The sequence below is a fragment of the Elaeis guineensis genome, chromosome 9 (genome assembly GCF_000442705.2).
Source record: "Elaeis guineensis isolate ETL-2024a chromosome 9, EG11, whole genome shotgun sequence".
Classification (NCBI taxonomy): domain Eukaryota; kingdom Viridiplantae; phylum Streptophyta; class Magnoliopsida; order Arecales; family Arecaceae; genus Elaeis; species Elaeis guineensis.
In genome coordinates, this window is record NC_026001.2 from 2,620,471 (window position 1) to 2,637,253 (window position 16,783).

At 37.4% G+C, this 16,783-nt stretch overlaps 2 protein-coding genes and 1 pseudogene across 2 annotated transcripts; all 3 read left to right on the forward strand.

The window, feature by feature from the left end:
- Positions 1–1,091: 1,091 nt before the first annotated feature.
- Positions 1,092–2,740, forward strand: LOC105052120 (uncharacterized protein At3g28850). The gene has a single exon (XM_010932830.4). The coding sequence runs from the start codon at positions 1,117–1,119 to the stop codon at positions 2,350–2,352; it is 1,236 nt and encodes a 411-aa protein (XP_010931132.2). The 5' UTR covers positions 1,092–1,116; the 3' UTR covers positions 2,353–2,740.
- A 3,902-nt stretch (positions 2,741–6,642) lies between these two features.
- Positions 6,643–12,629, forward strand: LOC105052119 (uncharacterized). The gene is made up of 5 exons (XM_010932829.3): positions 6,643–6,853; positions 8,613–8,637; positions 11,192–11,266; positions 12,016–12,120; positions 12,208–12,629. Exons 2-5 carry the CDS (start codon positions 8,614–8,616, stop codon positions 12,322–12,324), a joined length of 321 nt encoding a protein of 106 aa, XP_010931131.1. The 5' UTR covers positions 6,643–6,853; position 8,613; the 3' UTR covers positions 12,325–12,629.
- Positions 12,630–12,771: 142 nt separating this feature from the next.
- On the forward strand, positions 12,772–16,705 carry LOC140851633 (coniferyl alcohol acyltransferase-like; annotated as a pseudogene).
- Positions 16,706–16,783: the final 78 nt, after the last annotated feature.

Genomic DNA, 16,783 nt, shown 5'->3' on the forward strand with positions numbered 1-16,783 from the left:
AATTTTAGTTGCGTGGACAATCAATTGATTGACAGGGATTCAAATCCTGCAACAAAAAGGACGAGGAAAAAAAATGGGATTTGCTTATTTTCGTTTCCTTAGTTTTAACTCGATATGTTGCAATTTGGTTGTCTCAGAATTTTGTTAGTAAGCTTTCGGAGATTTACAAAGCTGGTCCACAGGACATGAGCTTTAGGTCATTCCCTTTGGCTTAGTTAGAAGTCAAAAGTTTGGTTGTGCTCTAATCGATAGGATGTGGGGAAGACGTAAGAGGTAAAGGCTGTTGGGCTCGAGAACTTTTGATCATTTATGATATGCTATATGCCATCAAACATCCCACAAGTCTTGGGTGAAGTTGCCAGCTAATCAAACTTATAGAATTGTGACTTGTACCAAGAGACTGAGATTGAAGTCTTATCCTCAGAGCAATATTTTTTTTTAAAAAAGTTATTTAATAAAAATTGTATAGGCGCTTGAAATAATTTTTGACAGACAAAATAGTGATTTGAAAAATAATGTCATTACTTTTTAGAAAAAAAGGCTCTAGGATCTGGAAGATTAATTTGAAATAGCATTAACGATTTTAACAGGAGCCTGGCATAATGAAATAACACCACTATTGGAACTGCACCTTTTGATCAGCCAGTGCCATACAATGTAGCATTGGTCACACTTTACACTTCCAATGTGAGCGAGATCTTGCATGTACATATCAAATGGGCATCATCATATTTTATCATGCATATCCATCCTATATTGGATTGATCCAAATGTCTAATGCCAGCAGCTTCTGCCGCAATGCTCATTCTATTATATCAGGCTAGACCTAAGATTAAGCCTTTCCAGCTTATACTAGCACACACGCAATGGCAGACCGAAACTACTAATAATTTGTGCTAAGCCTCATAGCGATCAGACCCGAGCCCGTTGGAATTTGGAACCCGTCGGTCCGAGAAACCAAACCAAGAAATTTCTTACCGTTGGACGGCATCATTTCAAAATTAATAAATAATAAAAGAAGGACAACCCCCATGACCGTTACATTTCGAACATATAAAAAGTGGGTACCCAAGAAAAAGGGGAAAGAAAGAGAGATCAAAAGGTAAAACGGAGAAGATGGGTTGCATCTCCTCCAAACTTCTGGCTACAACCAATATTGATCGAGAGATCCGATTCTATGGCAGCAAGGCGGCCGCCGGCGATTGCCCGAACCACGTTGTCTCGCTCACTTCGAGCACCTATGGAGTATTAAATCTCGACAGGAATGAAGCCAAGGGGAAAGAAGAGGAGGAGGAGGAGGAGGAGGAGGAGGCTGCGACCAAGAAATGGAAGAGATTTTCCGTTCCCCCTATCATCACTCCATCCAAGAGAAGGGTTCTTAAGGAAGAACCCTCAGAGATCATAAATGCATGGGAACTGATGGGGGATCTCGATAGCGAGATACCCATTTGGTCTTCATTGAAGAAATCCACGAAACTGCATGCCTCGGTGCATCTATTTTCTCCGACCAAGTTCACGGCATCACCCAAGAAGCAGATGAAGAAATGTGTAGGGAAGGAGAATAGCCCACTCGGCCAGGGTTCGGAAAGGTCGGATCTTGATTCCAATCGGATCTTGAGACCCTTCAGTTCCTCTGAAAATATGCAATGGTCTGGATATTCAGCAATTCCGAACAAGATCACTCCCATCAATGCCAAGATCCAAAAATCAGGGAGAGATTCTGGAGTTTCAGGGTCGAGACGGAGTCTTAGCCCATTATTTGATCCAGAGCTTCTTGATTCCTTTGAAAAAGAGCACTATGAAGAGCGGGAAAAGATCAAGAATACGGTATGTCCCGTTCGAAGAGATAAAAAAGTCCATGATGCAGATTTGCTGCTTCGGTCCTTTGAGGAGAAGTGCCCAACTGGTGGCGAGAACGTTGTGGTTTTGTATACGACAACGCTAAGGGGGATCAGGAAGACCTTTGAAGATTGCAATGCTGTAAGGTCCACAATCGAGTCTTACAATGTTAAGACTGTGGAGAGGGACATCTCGATGGATTCGGGATATAGAGAGGAACTGAGGTTGCTGATGGGGAACAAGGAGGTGAGAGTCCCTGTGCTTTTTGTTAAGGGAAGGTTGATTGGTGGCGCCGCAGAGGTCTTAAAGTTGGAAGAGGAAGGCAAGTTGGGGTTACTACTGGACGGCATCCCGAGGGCAGAGGTGTGGTGTAAGGGTTGTGGAGGGGTGGGATTTGTAATGTGCGTGGATTGCAATGGGAGCTGCAAGGTGTTGGGAAAAGAGCAGAAGAAGATGGTGAGGTGTGGACAATGCAATGAGAATGGACTGATTCGCTGCCCGCTATGCTGCTAGGAAATTGATGGTGGACTTACCTCTCCTTTGTTATTTTGAGAGGTCTGTTTAATCCAACTTATCAATTCTTTGGTCAATTCTTAATTTATGATGAATTTTATTAGGCCAGCAAACTGTCAGAATGGGTTGATCTAGTGTCTACCCTCAAAAGAGATAAGATATCTCTGTTGTATGTATTGATCTAGTGTCTACCCTCAATATAATCCTATTTCTATAAACATTTTTTATTTGCACTAGTCTATCTAGTCTGCTACTCTTTGTTCTTCTTGAGAAAGGCCATGGTTAGGAAAGCCATTAAGAATGGTCAAATTCTTTCTTGTGTCTTTTGTTCTTTCCTTGGTTGTTGGAGAGACAGTGAAACCTTATGGCACATCTGATTTATGCTGAATTACAAATTTTCATTGCACACTCAACTTCAGAAGACTCGCCATTAAGTTCTTTGTAATAATACTTGGAGCTCTATTGATTTTTGGAAGCAAAAACCCTCCCCTGTTCTCAAAAAAAGGGTAAAGAACAAAAGATTTTTTGATGGGATTTTGTAGTGATATGGCTTATTTTATTGAATCACTCAACATTGCATTCACTGACCAACAATGCCAGCATTCTATTTTTTTCCCTCATTTATTCTTTTTTTTTTTTTATCTTTTGTAATTGAATTAACTTGGCAGTGAAAACTTACCCATCACCTAGATAAATGATATGGTTATAATATTTTCTCATATTTTTCTCTTGTACTTGTTCGTTCCTGTCATAAGATGAGTGAGATAAATTGACGAGAATTTGTCGGAAACTAGAGTGACATAGTGTAAAGTTGAAGGTTGTTGGTATCTCATCTGCTTTCATGAGTTAACAAGCATTCAATTTTTAGTTAACATTGATCTACAACTCTCAGATGACTGCCTTAGTTTTTAAGGGAAAATGTGAATATAAAATTTAATTTTTGTTTATAATCTTCATAAATTGCACAAATAAATGAAAGAACCTTAGGTAAAGAAGATTTGCTTGCACCAAGAATGACTTCACAACTGCATTTTGATATTGCTCTTCATGTGTAACATCTGAAGAGCAATACCATTTGTCAGAAGGTGAATCAGAAGGCTTGTCCATGGCAATCTGTGCATGTAGTTTCTTTTTTTCCTATTTGGCGCTGATGTAGAGCCGCTATTGCAAAGAATTGTCATCAATACAAACAGGATTCCATTTCAGTATGGTATTCAATTTACCATTGCTGGAAATAGAACACCATCCATTTTGACTCTGCAATGTCTCTCTACCAATCAAAAGAAGATCAAATGTTATCAATAATTTTATTGCTTTATTTGCTTTCTCCTTATTGTATTCTTCTTCTTCTTCTTTTGTGAGCAAAACCTCTTTCAAGGAACTACTAGATTTTTATTTCCATAATGCATGAGAAGAGCTTTTTATGCTTCTTTATGCAAATGTTTTATAACGAATCCATGTCTTTCTTGTTTTAAATAGGAAATATGAAGATCTTAGTGTTCAAAGAGCCCCAGTGCAATTCTCCTTGGTTTTTTTTTCTCATTTAGATGGACAAGCCTGCTGCACAACCTGCTAGCTAATAAAATAGCTTGCCTAGCTATTAATATCCTTGTCTTTGGATATGATTACTATTCAGAAATCCTTCTACCCTTGCATACCAGCTATTATATTTTCTTTTTGTATCATTTCACCTTTCTTTTCAAGTATCCCTTTTTAAATTTAATAAAGTTACATTCCTTCACATACGACGGTCTGACCACCACCTGCCATTTTTCAATTTTTCCTGTTCAGCATAATAAAAATATTTTTGTCTGGGCGAGTTGGAAGAAAGTTTCATTGGTCATAAGAGAAACCCTCTATGTAGCACTTCCTTTTCTATGGTGAATCATGAATTTGTCTTTTTTTATCCCCTTCTCACAATCAGCCTAGTGCACTTCGCCTACAAGAGAGCTCAATCAATGAAATGGTTTCCTCGGAAGTTAGGACAATATGGGCAGATGACTCTAGCATCAAACATTTTTTTCTCCAATGTGATTATGTTTTGCCATAATCGATAGCATTTGTATCAATTGTTTCATGCTAAACTGCAGCACCACTGAATTTGTACATAGTTGGGATAATCACTCTCAACTGAACTTATATTGCCCTCAGAAAAGAAAAAGTACTGAATGCAGAAATGGTTATCAGCTTATTTAGAAGGTCCTTGAATCCTGAGGAAGTTCCTAGTCAATTGGTAGTGCCAGTTAATGGAAAAGCACCTCTGTAGCTAGCTAATGACATTCTATGGATAATTTACATGGCCATTAATGTGTCATGGTATCTAGACATGGCATCATCTTACCCTTACAAACTTTCACTCGAATGCATTTGTCATATGTTAATAACAAGACTGCTTGTCACAGCAATTCAGATGATCCTTGTATGCTGTCCTACATAACATATCTTGGGCAATTCCAGCTTATCGGATCCGATGTTAGCTTCATCAAGGAATTGACCAAAAAATTGTTAAATTTTTCTCGTGATTACTTTCTGTTCCAACAATTATGTAATATTCATCAATGGATCACAGTGGTTGAAACTCACCAAGAAGATAACTGTACTGAAGTGTTGTGACATATAATCAAGCTTTTATCATCAAAAAAAAGGACATATAATCAAGTGTGTAGGATCTTCTAGAAAATGGTAGCCTTGGTACAAAACCATCAGAATAATATTCGCAGATTCACTAAAGCAATACATGTACCACAAGAATATCATGGTGGTGGCACAATTTACTTCTATAAAGATCAAGCCACATAACATGGTCCTAAAGATCATTTTTATGCTGCATCATGCATATACTACATAATTTGATGAGGATGAGTTGAGAAAATAGAAAAAAATTCTATAAACATGTCCATATGAAACTTGCATGTGCATCTTGCTAGATAAGAAAGCTTCTTATTTGCAAATGTGACTATTTCTTCAAAGATCACATCTCTTATTGTTCAAAAATCATTTAAATTCAATACATGAAAAAGCATGCAAGAAAACTGATCTCTGTAGTAACAATTAAGTAAAACAGCCAAAGCCAGCAACACAGAGCAAGACAGCTGATGAGTGCAATGGAAAACTACGTAGTTGAATTGGAAAATGAAATTAAGCTTAATTTCTTGAACCCACAAAAAGATACAAGTTACATTCCATCGTGCCCCTTACCTAACATTGTCGATAAGCTATTCCATCCGGACAAGCAGAACCGCTGACATGCACTTTCCCGTAATGGTTATAAAATTTCCCCTTACCACCATAATCTAAAAGATGGCTCTTCTCTCTCTCTCTCTCTCTCTCTCTCTCTCACACACACACACACCACCTCCACCACCCTTACTTCTCACTGCTTATTGAATTTCTCCATACCGAATGTTACTCAATGAGACTAAACTAAAAGTTGGATGACATTTGTCCATGTTGAATACTGCACACCCACAATATTCTTAAATATAAGTTTGAAATCCTTTAAATTTTTAATGTCTTTTGTGGATGATGCCCTTAGATGCTAGGATGCTTCAACGAACTGTCATTTGTTGCAATAAGTTTATGAAGCATCTATACTGATTAGCCCCATCAACCAGAAGACCTATAATTCATGGAATAGTATGTACAATTAAATTTAGACTTTTAGAGAGAAAGAAGGAAACCATGCATGGGCTACCTTGAATCTTTTGGTATTTCATATTGCTTATTTTGAAATTTGAGTAATTGTAGAAGCTTTTCTTATGCATACATGACAAATAATAAGTTGAGCTGCATTATACTGCATTTGTTCCGTCCACACATTAAAATTTTATTATCTCTCTAAATACACGCTCTCAGCAAAATCTTTTTTAATCTGCTTATACAAAAGTTAATTGTCAGATACCGGTAGCATTTCTGCTAGTCTTGTACATCTCATTTTTTTAAAGAAAGCTGTAGGGAATCCATCCCTTATTTCATTAAGAAGACGAAATGTGAAAACAAAAGGTGTGGTAGAGATGTTAAATATCTAATAATATTGAATTTTGCTATGTGCATTACAATTGCCAGTTATAGTATCCACATGGATCATATATCTAACAAAACCATTTCGGTTTCATAGATTGTATGAGACAAGGGAAATTGATTACAATAAAGCTCGAGTTAACCATAAGGAAGCGAACCGCTGCCATGAAAAAAAATTAAAGCTTCGGCAACGAGGAAAGTAAAAGTCGGCGACCGTATTATATTGTGCCGGTTGAGCCCCGTAACAAAAGGATCGCTAGGTTATTCATCATTTAAAAAAGAAAAAGGATTGTTCGGCCAGTAGGCCAGGGTATTTTTGTGTATCCCACAGTTCTCGCCGACCAAAACCCTCCGCCTTCCACCAGGGCTTTTTTCACTACTAAGAAAGCTCGACTAGGGTTCGAAGAATTCTTGGTAGAACCCTCGTAGTTCTCTCTAATTGTCGCTTGTGGAACGCTCTTAGCTCTCTAAATCTCCTAGCGTAAGTCTTTCTTCGTTCTGATCCACTCTTTCTTCTTCTTCTTGTTTATCTGTTCCTCTTGATCTCGGGACAACATCGCGTTCTGGATTCTGTTCTTATTGTCCTTATTTTTTCGGGAGAAACTTTATATTTTTTAATTGGTTGGAATGGAAATGCGTGTGGTTTTCAGGAGGGAGGGCGGATTTTATGGGGTGCGACTGGGTTATGGAATGGACATATAGCTTTCGTTTCTGCTGTGGGTCAATGAAATTCGAGATTTTGGTGTTCGTTCGCACCATGTGTTTCCCATGTTTTTTGCTGTGGTTTGGTTTTGAAGAATTAAATTGCAGACGGTCGCTCTTTCCATGGAAAAAGAACTGCTTGTCGACAAGCTTAGATGATTGAGAATTGAAAAAACCTGCGATTCTTTCTTTCTTATACGGGACTATAGATTGCAGATTGGAATGGTCGAAATGGGGGGTCGACGTTGGTTCTTGGTTGTTATTCGTCCTGTAGCTGGAATCGAACCTTTTACATTTTATTAAACTTTAAACCATGGAGAATCACAGACTTCAGTGGGGACTGAAGAGCTTGGAGGTTCAAGAATCTAACCCTGAAAAATATACTAAAAACAGAGAAAGGATGAGGTTCTTCGAGAATTCTAATGTGCAAAAGGAACTTTATCTCATATTGACAGGATAAGATGAGAGTGATATCTCAATGGCCTTTTGGTTACGAGGATTAGTTGAATATCAAAGGAAAAGGTAAGAACGAGTATGTAAGAAGAGAGATCACAAAATTGGGCTTCATAATATCCTGTGGAAAGATCCAAACACCTAGTTCCGGCACTCAAACATATGACAAAAGTAGGGAAATTTTAGGAGTATCTCTGTTCATAGTAATGTTTCCCCTTCTCAAGAAAACCCTATTTTATTAGTTGCAGTAATTTTCTTGAGTAACTCGAGATCATGGTATTAAGTACCAGCATGCTGGTGCCATGCTGACCTGGCACTAACTTGGTATGCCTGTCATGCTAGTGCTTGGGGCACACTAGCTTGGGGGCATGGCAAACACCGGCATGCAACTGATATATGGCTGCAACTGATATATGGTTGTGCTACATGCTGATAAGGCATTGGTGTGGCACTAATGATGGAAATCCAGGATGAAGGAACTTTAAGCCAACCATGATCCTCTAGACCTTTGTAACTTCCCTCCTATTAAAAATGGGAAAAATGACACCAAAAGAAGAAAAAAAGATATTGGAGTTTCTACTACGTGCGTTGAACCATTTATTGGATGGTAGAGTTTGAGACCTTTGCTTCATTGTAAAGGCATGTTATCTTTGTAGAATTTAATATAAGGTACTATGAAACCGACTTGTTGTTCTTTAACAAAGTTTGTTACACTTGTATTCTTCCTTTTTAAATAATAACCGTGTATTTGTATTAGCCCTTTCTAAACAACAGCCGTTTGATTTACTTCATTGGCACCTTGCCTTGTAAAAGTACTATTTAAGTGCATAGGATTTGCTTATGCCCTTTCGATGGAAGGAATTATTGTAGTCTGCATAATTTTAGTTCATATGCCCTTTTACCTGCATATATGAGTCATTTTCCAAGGATGCTTTTGACATCTCATGGTATTTCAGTTTGGAAATCATATTTTGTGTTTCATCATAAACTGTATTCTCTTAATTATATCTGCTAATGATTTTACAAATACCCATGTGAGATATAATTACATTGTTCTAATATTGGTTCCGTAATCACTTTTGCAGCATGTCAATGGAAGAGGATGCCAGTGTAAGTCATCTGAACATTAATATATGAGTAGGATGCTTTTATTGTTTTTTATTTTAAAAAAAAATCAGATATGTCCTGGTGAGTTGTGACATTGGATTATCTTAAACCTCATTATTTGAAGAATAGGCAAGGGTACACTTACCTTATCATAAATTGTATAGGTCTCACACATGAACATAGAAGGAATTTAAATAGTCAGAAATTTAAGACGTGTGCTTTAGGAATACATAAACTTGAGTTTCTCTCTCTCTCTTTGTGTGTCTTATTTACACTCCTTTTTTTTTTTTTAGGGTTCATTGGCCGCTTTTGTTGTTTCATTCTGTTGGGGATTTTTAGGTCTGAGGTACTGCTCTTATGTTTATGTGACTCGATTTGTAGTGATTAAACTTTGGTGGTATTCTCCACCATTTCTAGAAAGTAAACTATCCATAACTAGCAAGCTTTATCTAAAATGTCTGGTCTTTACCCTCTTAGTTCGACTGTACTGTTTAGTCAATTGTGCTATGTTCCAGAAGCTTCCCATTTGTAATTCTCTCTCCATCCTTCTCTCCAAGGGACATCAGCAATCTCTTGGCCATCAATTAATACTGAGCCACCTTCTTACTTCTATTTCTGCAATAATTGAAGTCCATTTACAAGATTTTAGTTGTACCCCTGCCCATAAAAGCGATCCTGCATAATTTTAGTCAACACTTAGAATTTCATGTTGACCATTGCATCACCTAGACCATAACTTCTGAAAATATCATTCACTATGGCCAAATTTGGCTATTTGTGGTACTTTCATCCATGAAAAGTGTTTTTTTTTTTTTAAGAAAAAAATAGTACAAGTTTAGGGCCGGTGCTTGCTATATGCCCATCATGGGTTAGTTCATCTATGAGCCGAATTTTAATAGCAATTTTAACTTGTCATTACTGCTAAAGCACATGTTTTGTCTTATATATACATTGTTTAAAAAGGAAGAAAAGGCTCTTAGTACTCCATGAAACAAGGGATAAGCCTCAGCAATAAGATGCAGGCTTAAAAGTCATAACTTGAGGAGCAAGGTTCCCCATCTGTGAGCTTCTGTATGTGATGTGTATGCCTCTATTTATGTAGCTCCCACTATAAGCCACAAGGCAATTTTTGAGAACTAACCTCTGGACTTGAAGCAATGCAAGCTGAAAATATGCATTTTCAACCTAGTGGTCGATAGCAGATGAAGTATATTTCATACTTCTTTTAACTCAAAATTTATACCAGATATTAATATGTGGTTGTTCATAGCAAATTTAAAAGATAAATGAATTAAAACTTGAAAATTATTTTCTTTTTCCTAGCAATCAATATAAATTTGTTGACACTAAATATAAATGTGATATTATGGCACAGAGTTTGCACACGAGTAGCAGCATCGTGTTTGGTATGTTTCTTGTTAGTGAAACATTCTAATTGTCAGTGTCTAATCTGTGCATTCATTTCAATTGACATATAAATCAGATATAAATAAGTTTCAAGCAGTTCTTTTATGCTGAAGAAGGTAGTCCAGAACATAGTAATATTATTTTTGGAATTATTGAGAAATTCTTGAATGATTCTTCAGTTTTCGTTTTAAACAAATCATTCTTGAATTACTCTTTATAAACAGATGAATCCAGAATTATTCAATTATTCTTGAATTATACATGGATCTTACAGTTCATTCATAACTTGTTTAATCTTTATGCGCTGCAAACTAATAATACTATATATCAAGATTTGCCGTACTGGTTGGTAATGTACTGTACTGGTACTGAACCGGTATATGGTATAGGATTGTGTTGACATTCGGTATGCCGAATCTTATTATACCATACCGCGCATTGACACTGATAGAATGATACTGGTATGGGGTCAGGTATCGAGACGGTGAACTTTGTTATATACTTTTGCTGGTGGTGGTGTTTTTAGAGTCATTTGTCATTATGCCTCACCTATACTTATGTTTAACTAAATAAGTATACAAATATCTAAAATATCTTAAAGCACTCGCTTTTTTTTTTTTCTTATAAAAAAATTGTTCTTTTATTCCTAGCTTTGCTTATGCGAACTCTAAGTTTTTGAGAAATTGCCAGCTTTTTTCCAGATCAGGATTGTTTCTTCTAGCAAAATTGTTCCTAAATGCTGAACTTGTGACTATTGTCCAGAAAAGATTGTTGGAATGTGTTCTGTTCTCAAGTAAAAAAATTATGATTTTAAATAACTTGAAAGAAAATTCTGCATATTATGTGCATGTATTTTATCTTTTAAAACAGGTATATATGTATATTGTGAACATAGATTTCTGTCAGAATAGAGGGTCAACTTGAATGCATTTGGTTTGCACTAATACCCAGTATGTATGCCGGTTTATAAGCGTGTAGAAAGAAACAATAAATAAGTGGTTAACCAGGGAGGCAAGCCCTTGTTCCATATGTTAGTTCGGTGGTGAGCATGCCTCTCTGTACATAATTTTGCATTTTACAGTATGTTAATGCATGCATAACATTGCAAACATTCTATCATGCTGCGGCTGAATCATCACATTTGTGACAGGGTAAGAAAGAGGAAGAGGAATTTAACACAGGTCCTCTCTCTGTTTTGATGATGAGTGTCAAAAACAACACCCAGGTAAGAGGTTTCTTCTTCACTCGAACATGTCTATACGTAGTAAGAGAAAATTTTTCTACAAGTTAATATTTCTATGCTCACTGATTTCACAATGTACTTTAAAACACTCATGGCTGATTATGTCAAAGAGTGCCTATGTTAACAAGGATCATGTTTGCAGGTGTGAGTTTGGTTATAAGAACATTGAGTGGCATAGTTTGAATCTCAGAGAAATTTTTATGTGGGCTATTGTATATGATTTATGGTCCAGGTCAAGCAAAATATATCTATGGACACAGTAGTGGCTATGTCATCCTTATGTTTCTTTACTGTATTTGATTGAAGCTTTTACTCAGATGGCATTACAAAGCAAGCTAATAAGTTACTGATTAATTTTAAATTGGGTGCATGCTGGTGTTAAGGATATAAACAGAAAGCTTAGTACTGCTCGCAGATGATGATTTGGCTTGTTGGTAATTATTTAATTTAATCTAGATTGTAATTATTGATGTTAACATCATTTAACCTCAAGGCCACGTAATGCTAGCAGATGGTGATTTGGCTTATTTTAAGTCCACAAGTCGCATATGCTACGGATCCAGTATTAGAGCCTTTAATGGAATGTTGCTTTTGTACTTATACCATCTGAATGCAAAGAATGTTGGCCTTTATATTCCTGTGGGTGATGTCAACTCATGCTTCTCAGCTTTACCCTATTATCTTATAAGCTGGTAAATTCAACTGATTCATACTGAACTCTGCTGCCTCAGGTGCTCATTAATTGTCGGAACAACAAGAAACTACTTGGCCGTGTCAGGGCCTTTGATCGTCACTGTAACATGGTTCTTGAGAATGTCAGGGAGATGTGGACTGAGGTGATTTAGCACTGTTGGAGTGTTATTTTTCTCCATTTTTTTGTTGTTACTTTTCTCACAATTCAACTCTTTGGATTTTTTGTATAGATACCTAAGACAGGTAAAGGCAAGAAAAAAGCACTCCCCATCAACAAGGATAGATTCATCAGCAAGATGTTCTTCCGTGGGGACTCTGTTATCATTGTTCTCAGGAATCCCAAATGAGTTGAGCCTCTGGAGAACTACAACACGAAATTTCTCTGTTGGGCAATTAGTTTTGTTCTTCTTACCCTTGCACTTGAGTATGACTTGTTATCGTAACTGAAAATTATTCCATGGTGTTCGCAGCTACAACCAAGACTTCAGGAAACTTGGTTACAACACGCCGGTAGTATTTTATGTCATTCAATATATGAATTGGCACCTGATATCTCGATGTCAATGGTTGGCATCTGTTTTCTCAATGTTGAGAGTAGGTGTATTTTGCTATTTTACAAACAGGAAAAATACTGATGATGTTTTCAGGGACAGGTGTGTGAATCTTTTGGTTCATGTTATAAAGTTTACACGCACACACACACAGAGAGAGGCACACACACACACACAGAGAGGGACACAGAGAGAGAGAGAGAGAGAGAGAGAGAGCACTTGGTAAAAAAAAGATCTTTGGATTCCACACTGTTCATGCTTGTGGGGTATGGCAAGTCTGAAGATACAATACTATGGCAAGTCACCAACTCAGTCGGCAGCTTTCAGATTCCTGATTCCGCTTAAACAGCAGTGAACGGAGATGACCACAGGTTCTGGAGGTTGGTTTCGTGATCCTTGTTAGTTATGCAGTGGATCTGATATTGAGTTTCCTAGAACCCAGTGAGCTTATCTTCTAATGATCCGTTCGGGAACTTCAGGTGAAGATGCCGGTGATGACCGCTTGTCCCTATAGCAGCTTGCAAATCCGAAACATAGCCGATCAGATCCTTATGGACTTCCTGCACAGCCCAAAGGAATACCTTTATCTCATACTCCACTGATGAATCTGAATTTGTTTTCTTTATTTTGTTGTTTCTCCTGAACAGGTAAAGGCCACAAGAAAGTTGTCTGTCAGCAAGAGTTTGCTCATCTGCCAAATGTTTCTTGGCAAAAGCCATTATATGTTCTTAGGAATCTCACACTGGTGTCTAGGTCTCTGGCATATATACCAAAGTCAGACATGGGTCTGTCAGTTGGAAACTTAGTTCAGGTCTTGTAAATTTTACTCTTTATTTGTGTTGTGTTCCTGCAACAAGTCCGTTTTCTTGATGCCCCTATGGCTAAAAAGCCTCCTCGGAGGACGTTTGCTTCACATTCACCTTTCTTGCGATCACCTTTTCTCTGCAGCTTGAGGGTTACCTGCCTCATGACCCACTGCATTATCTAAAGTTCATTGACTGCCAAGCTGCTTGCTATCCACAGACTATTGATCTTTCTCCCCGTTTTGAATTCTGTATTTGCCCACCTGCCATTGCTTAGATCGGTATAAATTGCGGAACTGATCATGGAACTGATGTACACCGGTGCCTTTTTGCCACGGAGAATCAGTTAAATGTTTTCTAGAGATAACAAGAAGCTCCCGTCCATGCAGTGATGCAAGTGGATGGGCTAAGCTACCTAAGCAGCCGATAAGTGCTCAAATACCCAGCCACTAGCCCTGATTTAGCAATTAGCATCCTTATGTAACCCAAAAAAAAGGATCTTGATCGTGTGTCAGAGCTGTCAAGCCTTTGCGACCTAGTACATCAGCAAATTAAAGCAGCATCACATGGACGGTCTTATGGTAGGGATGTGATTCAGCTATAGGAACCAAGTTATACATAATGAGGAGAAACGAGGGTAGGGCTCAGCTTTCAATGAGGGTAAGGTAAGTTTTCTTTTCCTTGTTTGTCATTACCAAAACAGAGTCAAAATTTCCATAATTCAAAGATGGAGAGGAACACGAGGCGTTGTATTTGAATTATAAGACTTCTTTATATAGTTTGGTAGTAATGTATGGTAAATTTTGCTTGAAAAATCTACCTAATTATCGATGTTATAGAAAAATATTATATTATTTAATTTAGATGATGATACATATTTAAGGTTTGTGGACTATTTATTATGAAGGTAAACATGCTATATATATTGGATATTTATTAATATATATAATATATTTAGTAGATGTGTATGATTTATTTCATAGTTAAATGTAGTGGCACAATTGTCTAGGAATATATATTCTTCTGAAAAAGCTAATCTGAACTCTTTCGGCAAAATCAGAAAGAAGTGCATCCTAATTCAACATTTAGTAAATTATAAAAAAATATTTGAAATGAGGCCAAAACTACAGTTATGTTCAATAATTTTAAAATTTATATTTACATCCTTCATATTTTATTCAACCCTACAATCTAATTCATACCGTTGGGCAGACCATTAATGTTAGCATAAATTTAATTGTCACATCATGATAAATTTTTAAAATGATTAAAATAATCTCGAATAAAAGATAAAAAAAATTCAGTTTCTCAATCATCACGTACAACCGTCGGTGGTAACTGCAGCAACAACACATGAATGGTAATGCTAAGCCCAGTATCACCATCTATGCGCTGGTTGCGCTTGTTGTTGTTAGCAGTCAAATCGTAGCTCATGCGATCTTCTGTCTCGGGTGGTTTTAATAAATCATCCATTTTTGTTCGAAAACAGGCAACAGAGCTCAAATGTGGGGGCTTAGTGCTGGTTTGCACCTTCGACCACTGCATCGCTGATGCCTACTGGACCAACATGAAACATGTTTCTGGTGGCCTAGGCTAAGACCGCCATTTCCAAACCCATCTCTCTTTCCCCCTTTTGCTGCTCCCTCCTCATCTCTCATTGCTCAGGCTCCTACAACCCTTCTCTTGATTGCCTCTACATGCTGGTCTTCTTGCTACCTCCTCCGCCCTTGTCCGAGTAGGAGGTTGCCATCAATTGCATCTACTACGTCGCCACTGCTAACATTGCCTGAATCCAAGTCATTGACGGCAACCAGTGCACCAACATAAAGGCCTTCACCATCTATCTCTGGTGAGTCCTCGCCCGCGGTGCCCACCCGGAGGATAAGATCTATCGCATGGGTACCATTGTCGACAGCTACACTCAGCCAGCCCATGGCGGCGAGATGGCCGGCTACTTTGGCAACGTGTTGTCTTTCCCATACGGGAGCCTCCAAGAAGCTGAAGGATACAGACTTGGTACAGTGGCAGAGGTATTATAATCAAAGAAGACGGGGTTTGATCAGATTAATTAGATTACATTAGGCTGCATAAATAATTTAAAATGAAAAAAATCAAACATGTTTCCTAGTTACTAGGTTACTATTAGATTGATAGGGATCTTAGAGAAGTATACTTCTGCGATTCTATGACTCAATAGACTAAAATATGATTAAATTAAATAATATGCATTTCACATCCCAACTTTGTGTGGAATTATGTTGAAGTAAAGCTAGAAAAACAAAATTGCCTAGAGTAGAATTGTATATGGCATATACAATACTTTGTGTCAACTAATTAAAACTCTCTCATCAGGTTCGGGCTAGATACTTTCTTAGGTGCCACATTAGAAATTTGAACATCCTAACTAGATCGATAGGATCACAGGCATTCTACATATCAAAACTTCATCCAAAAAATTATAATAATTATGAAAAAGAAAAAAACTGATAGCAAAAAAATTCTGTAGGATTTACATGGACAAGCATGGCCCTGCAAGAAAAGTGTAGCTTCTAAAAGAAGGCTAGCTAAAGTGGAACAGTTTATTACCTGGCCAATGGATACTCCAAGTTTTTTTTCATTCCATAACCAATTCACAGAATTCAAAAGACTTTTTGAAGGATCAACAAAGACAAGGTCCCAAAAAATATCTAAAATGAAACTATTCTAACCAGCACGTTAACAGAGAATGAATATACATACATATGGATATATACCACCATGAGACACATATTCTAAGCTGCACTAGGTGATGACCGAGGAGCACTTCTAGGGCCTAGTGCACTAGGTGGAGGCCTGGTGGCTGAAGCCAGCTATGGTGCGAATCTACAATGGGAGGAGGACGGGGGTGGGGTGTGTTGTGTCGTTGGAATGGACTTTTCCGATAAGGGGGGTGGAGTTCAGGAGAGGGAGGATAGTGTTCCGATTGTACCATTTTTTCTTTGAGAGGCAGTGTCAGTTATATGATGCTAGGGGGTAGTGTTAGTTATGTGATGCTGATGCCTAGCACCAGGAGAAATGAGGATTGGGTGGTCTACATGCACCTACTTAAAATTTTTTTGGATATATTGGAGGCAAAAGAGCCTCTGATTTTCTGACCTTTAGCCATCGACTACAAGTGAACATTAGGTATACTCTCCTAATCTTAGGAGAAAAGAGGATAATCGGAGCAGTAAAAGGGGAATAAGAGAAGGTGAAAAAAAGCATAAGTCGAATTGCTTTTTTTCCATCCAAATTATCATCGAAAGTAATTTGATTATTTTTTAATTTTATAATTTTTTAAATAATATTGTTATATCTCGTGAGTGCAAGCGTAGATTTTTTTTAAATTATCATATCAAAATATAATAAAGATAAACCTTAGGGAGCTTTTGTAATTAAGCCTAATAAATAAAAAGAAGGGCATCTCACAAATA

Coding starts and splice junctions, on each gene's coding strand:
- LOC105052119 (XM_010932829.3), top strand. CDS start 8,614: ATGTCAATGGAAGAGGATGCCAGT. Junction 11,267..12,015: donor GTGTCAAAAACAACACCCAG/GTAAGAGGTTTC, acceptor CTGCTGCCTCAG/GTGCTCATTAATTGTCGGAA. Junction 12,121..12,207: donor TCAGGGAGATGTGGACTGAG/GTGATTTAGCAC, acceptor TTTTTTGTATAG/ATACCTAAGACAGGTAAAGG.
- LOC105052120 (XM_010932830.4), top strand. CDS start 1,117: ATGGGTTGCATCTCCTCCAAACTTCTGGCTACAACCAATATTGATCGA.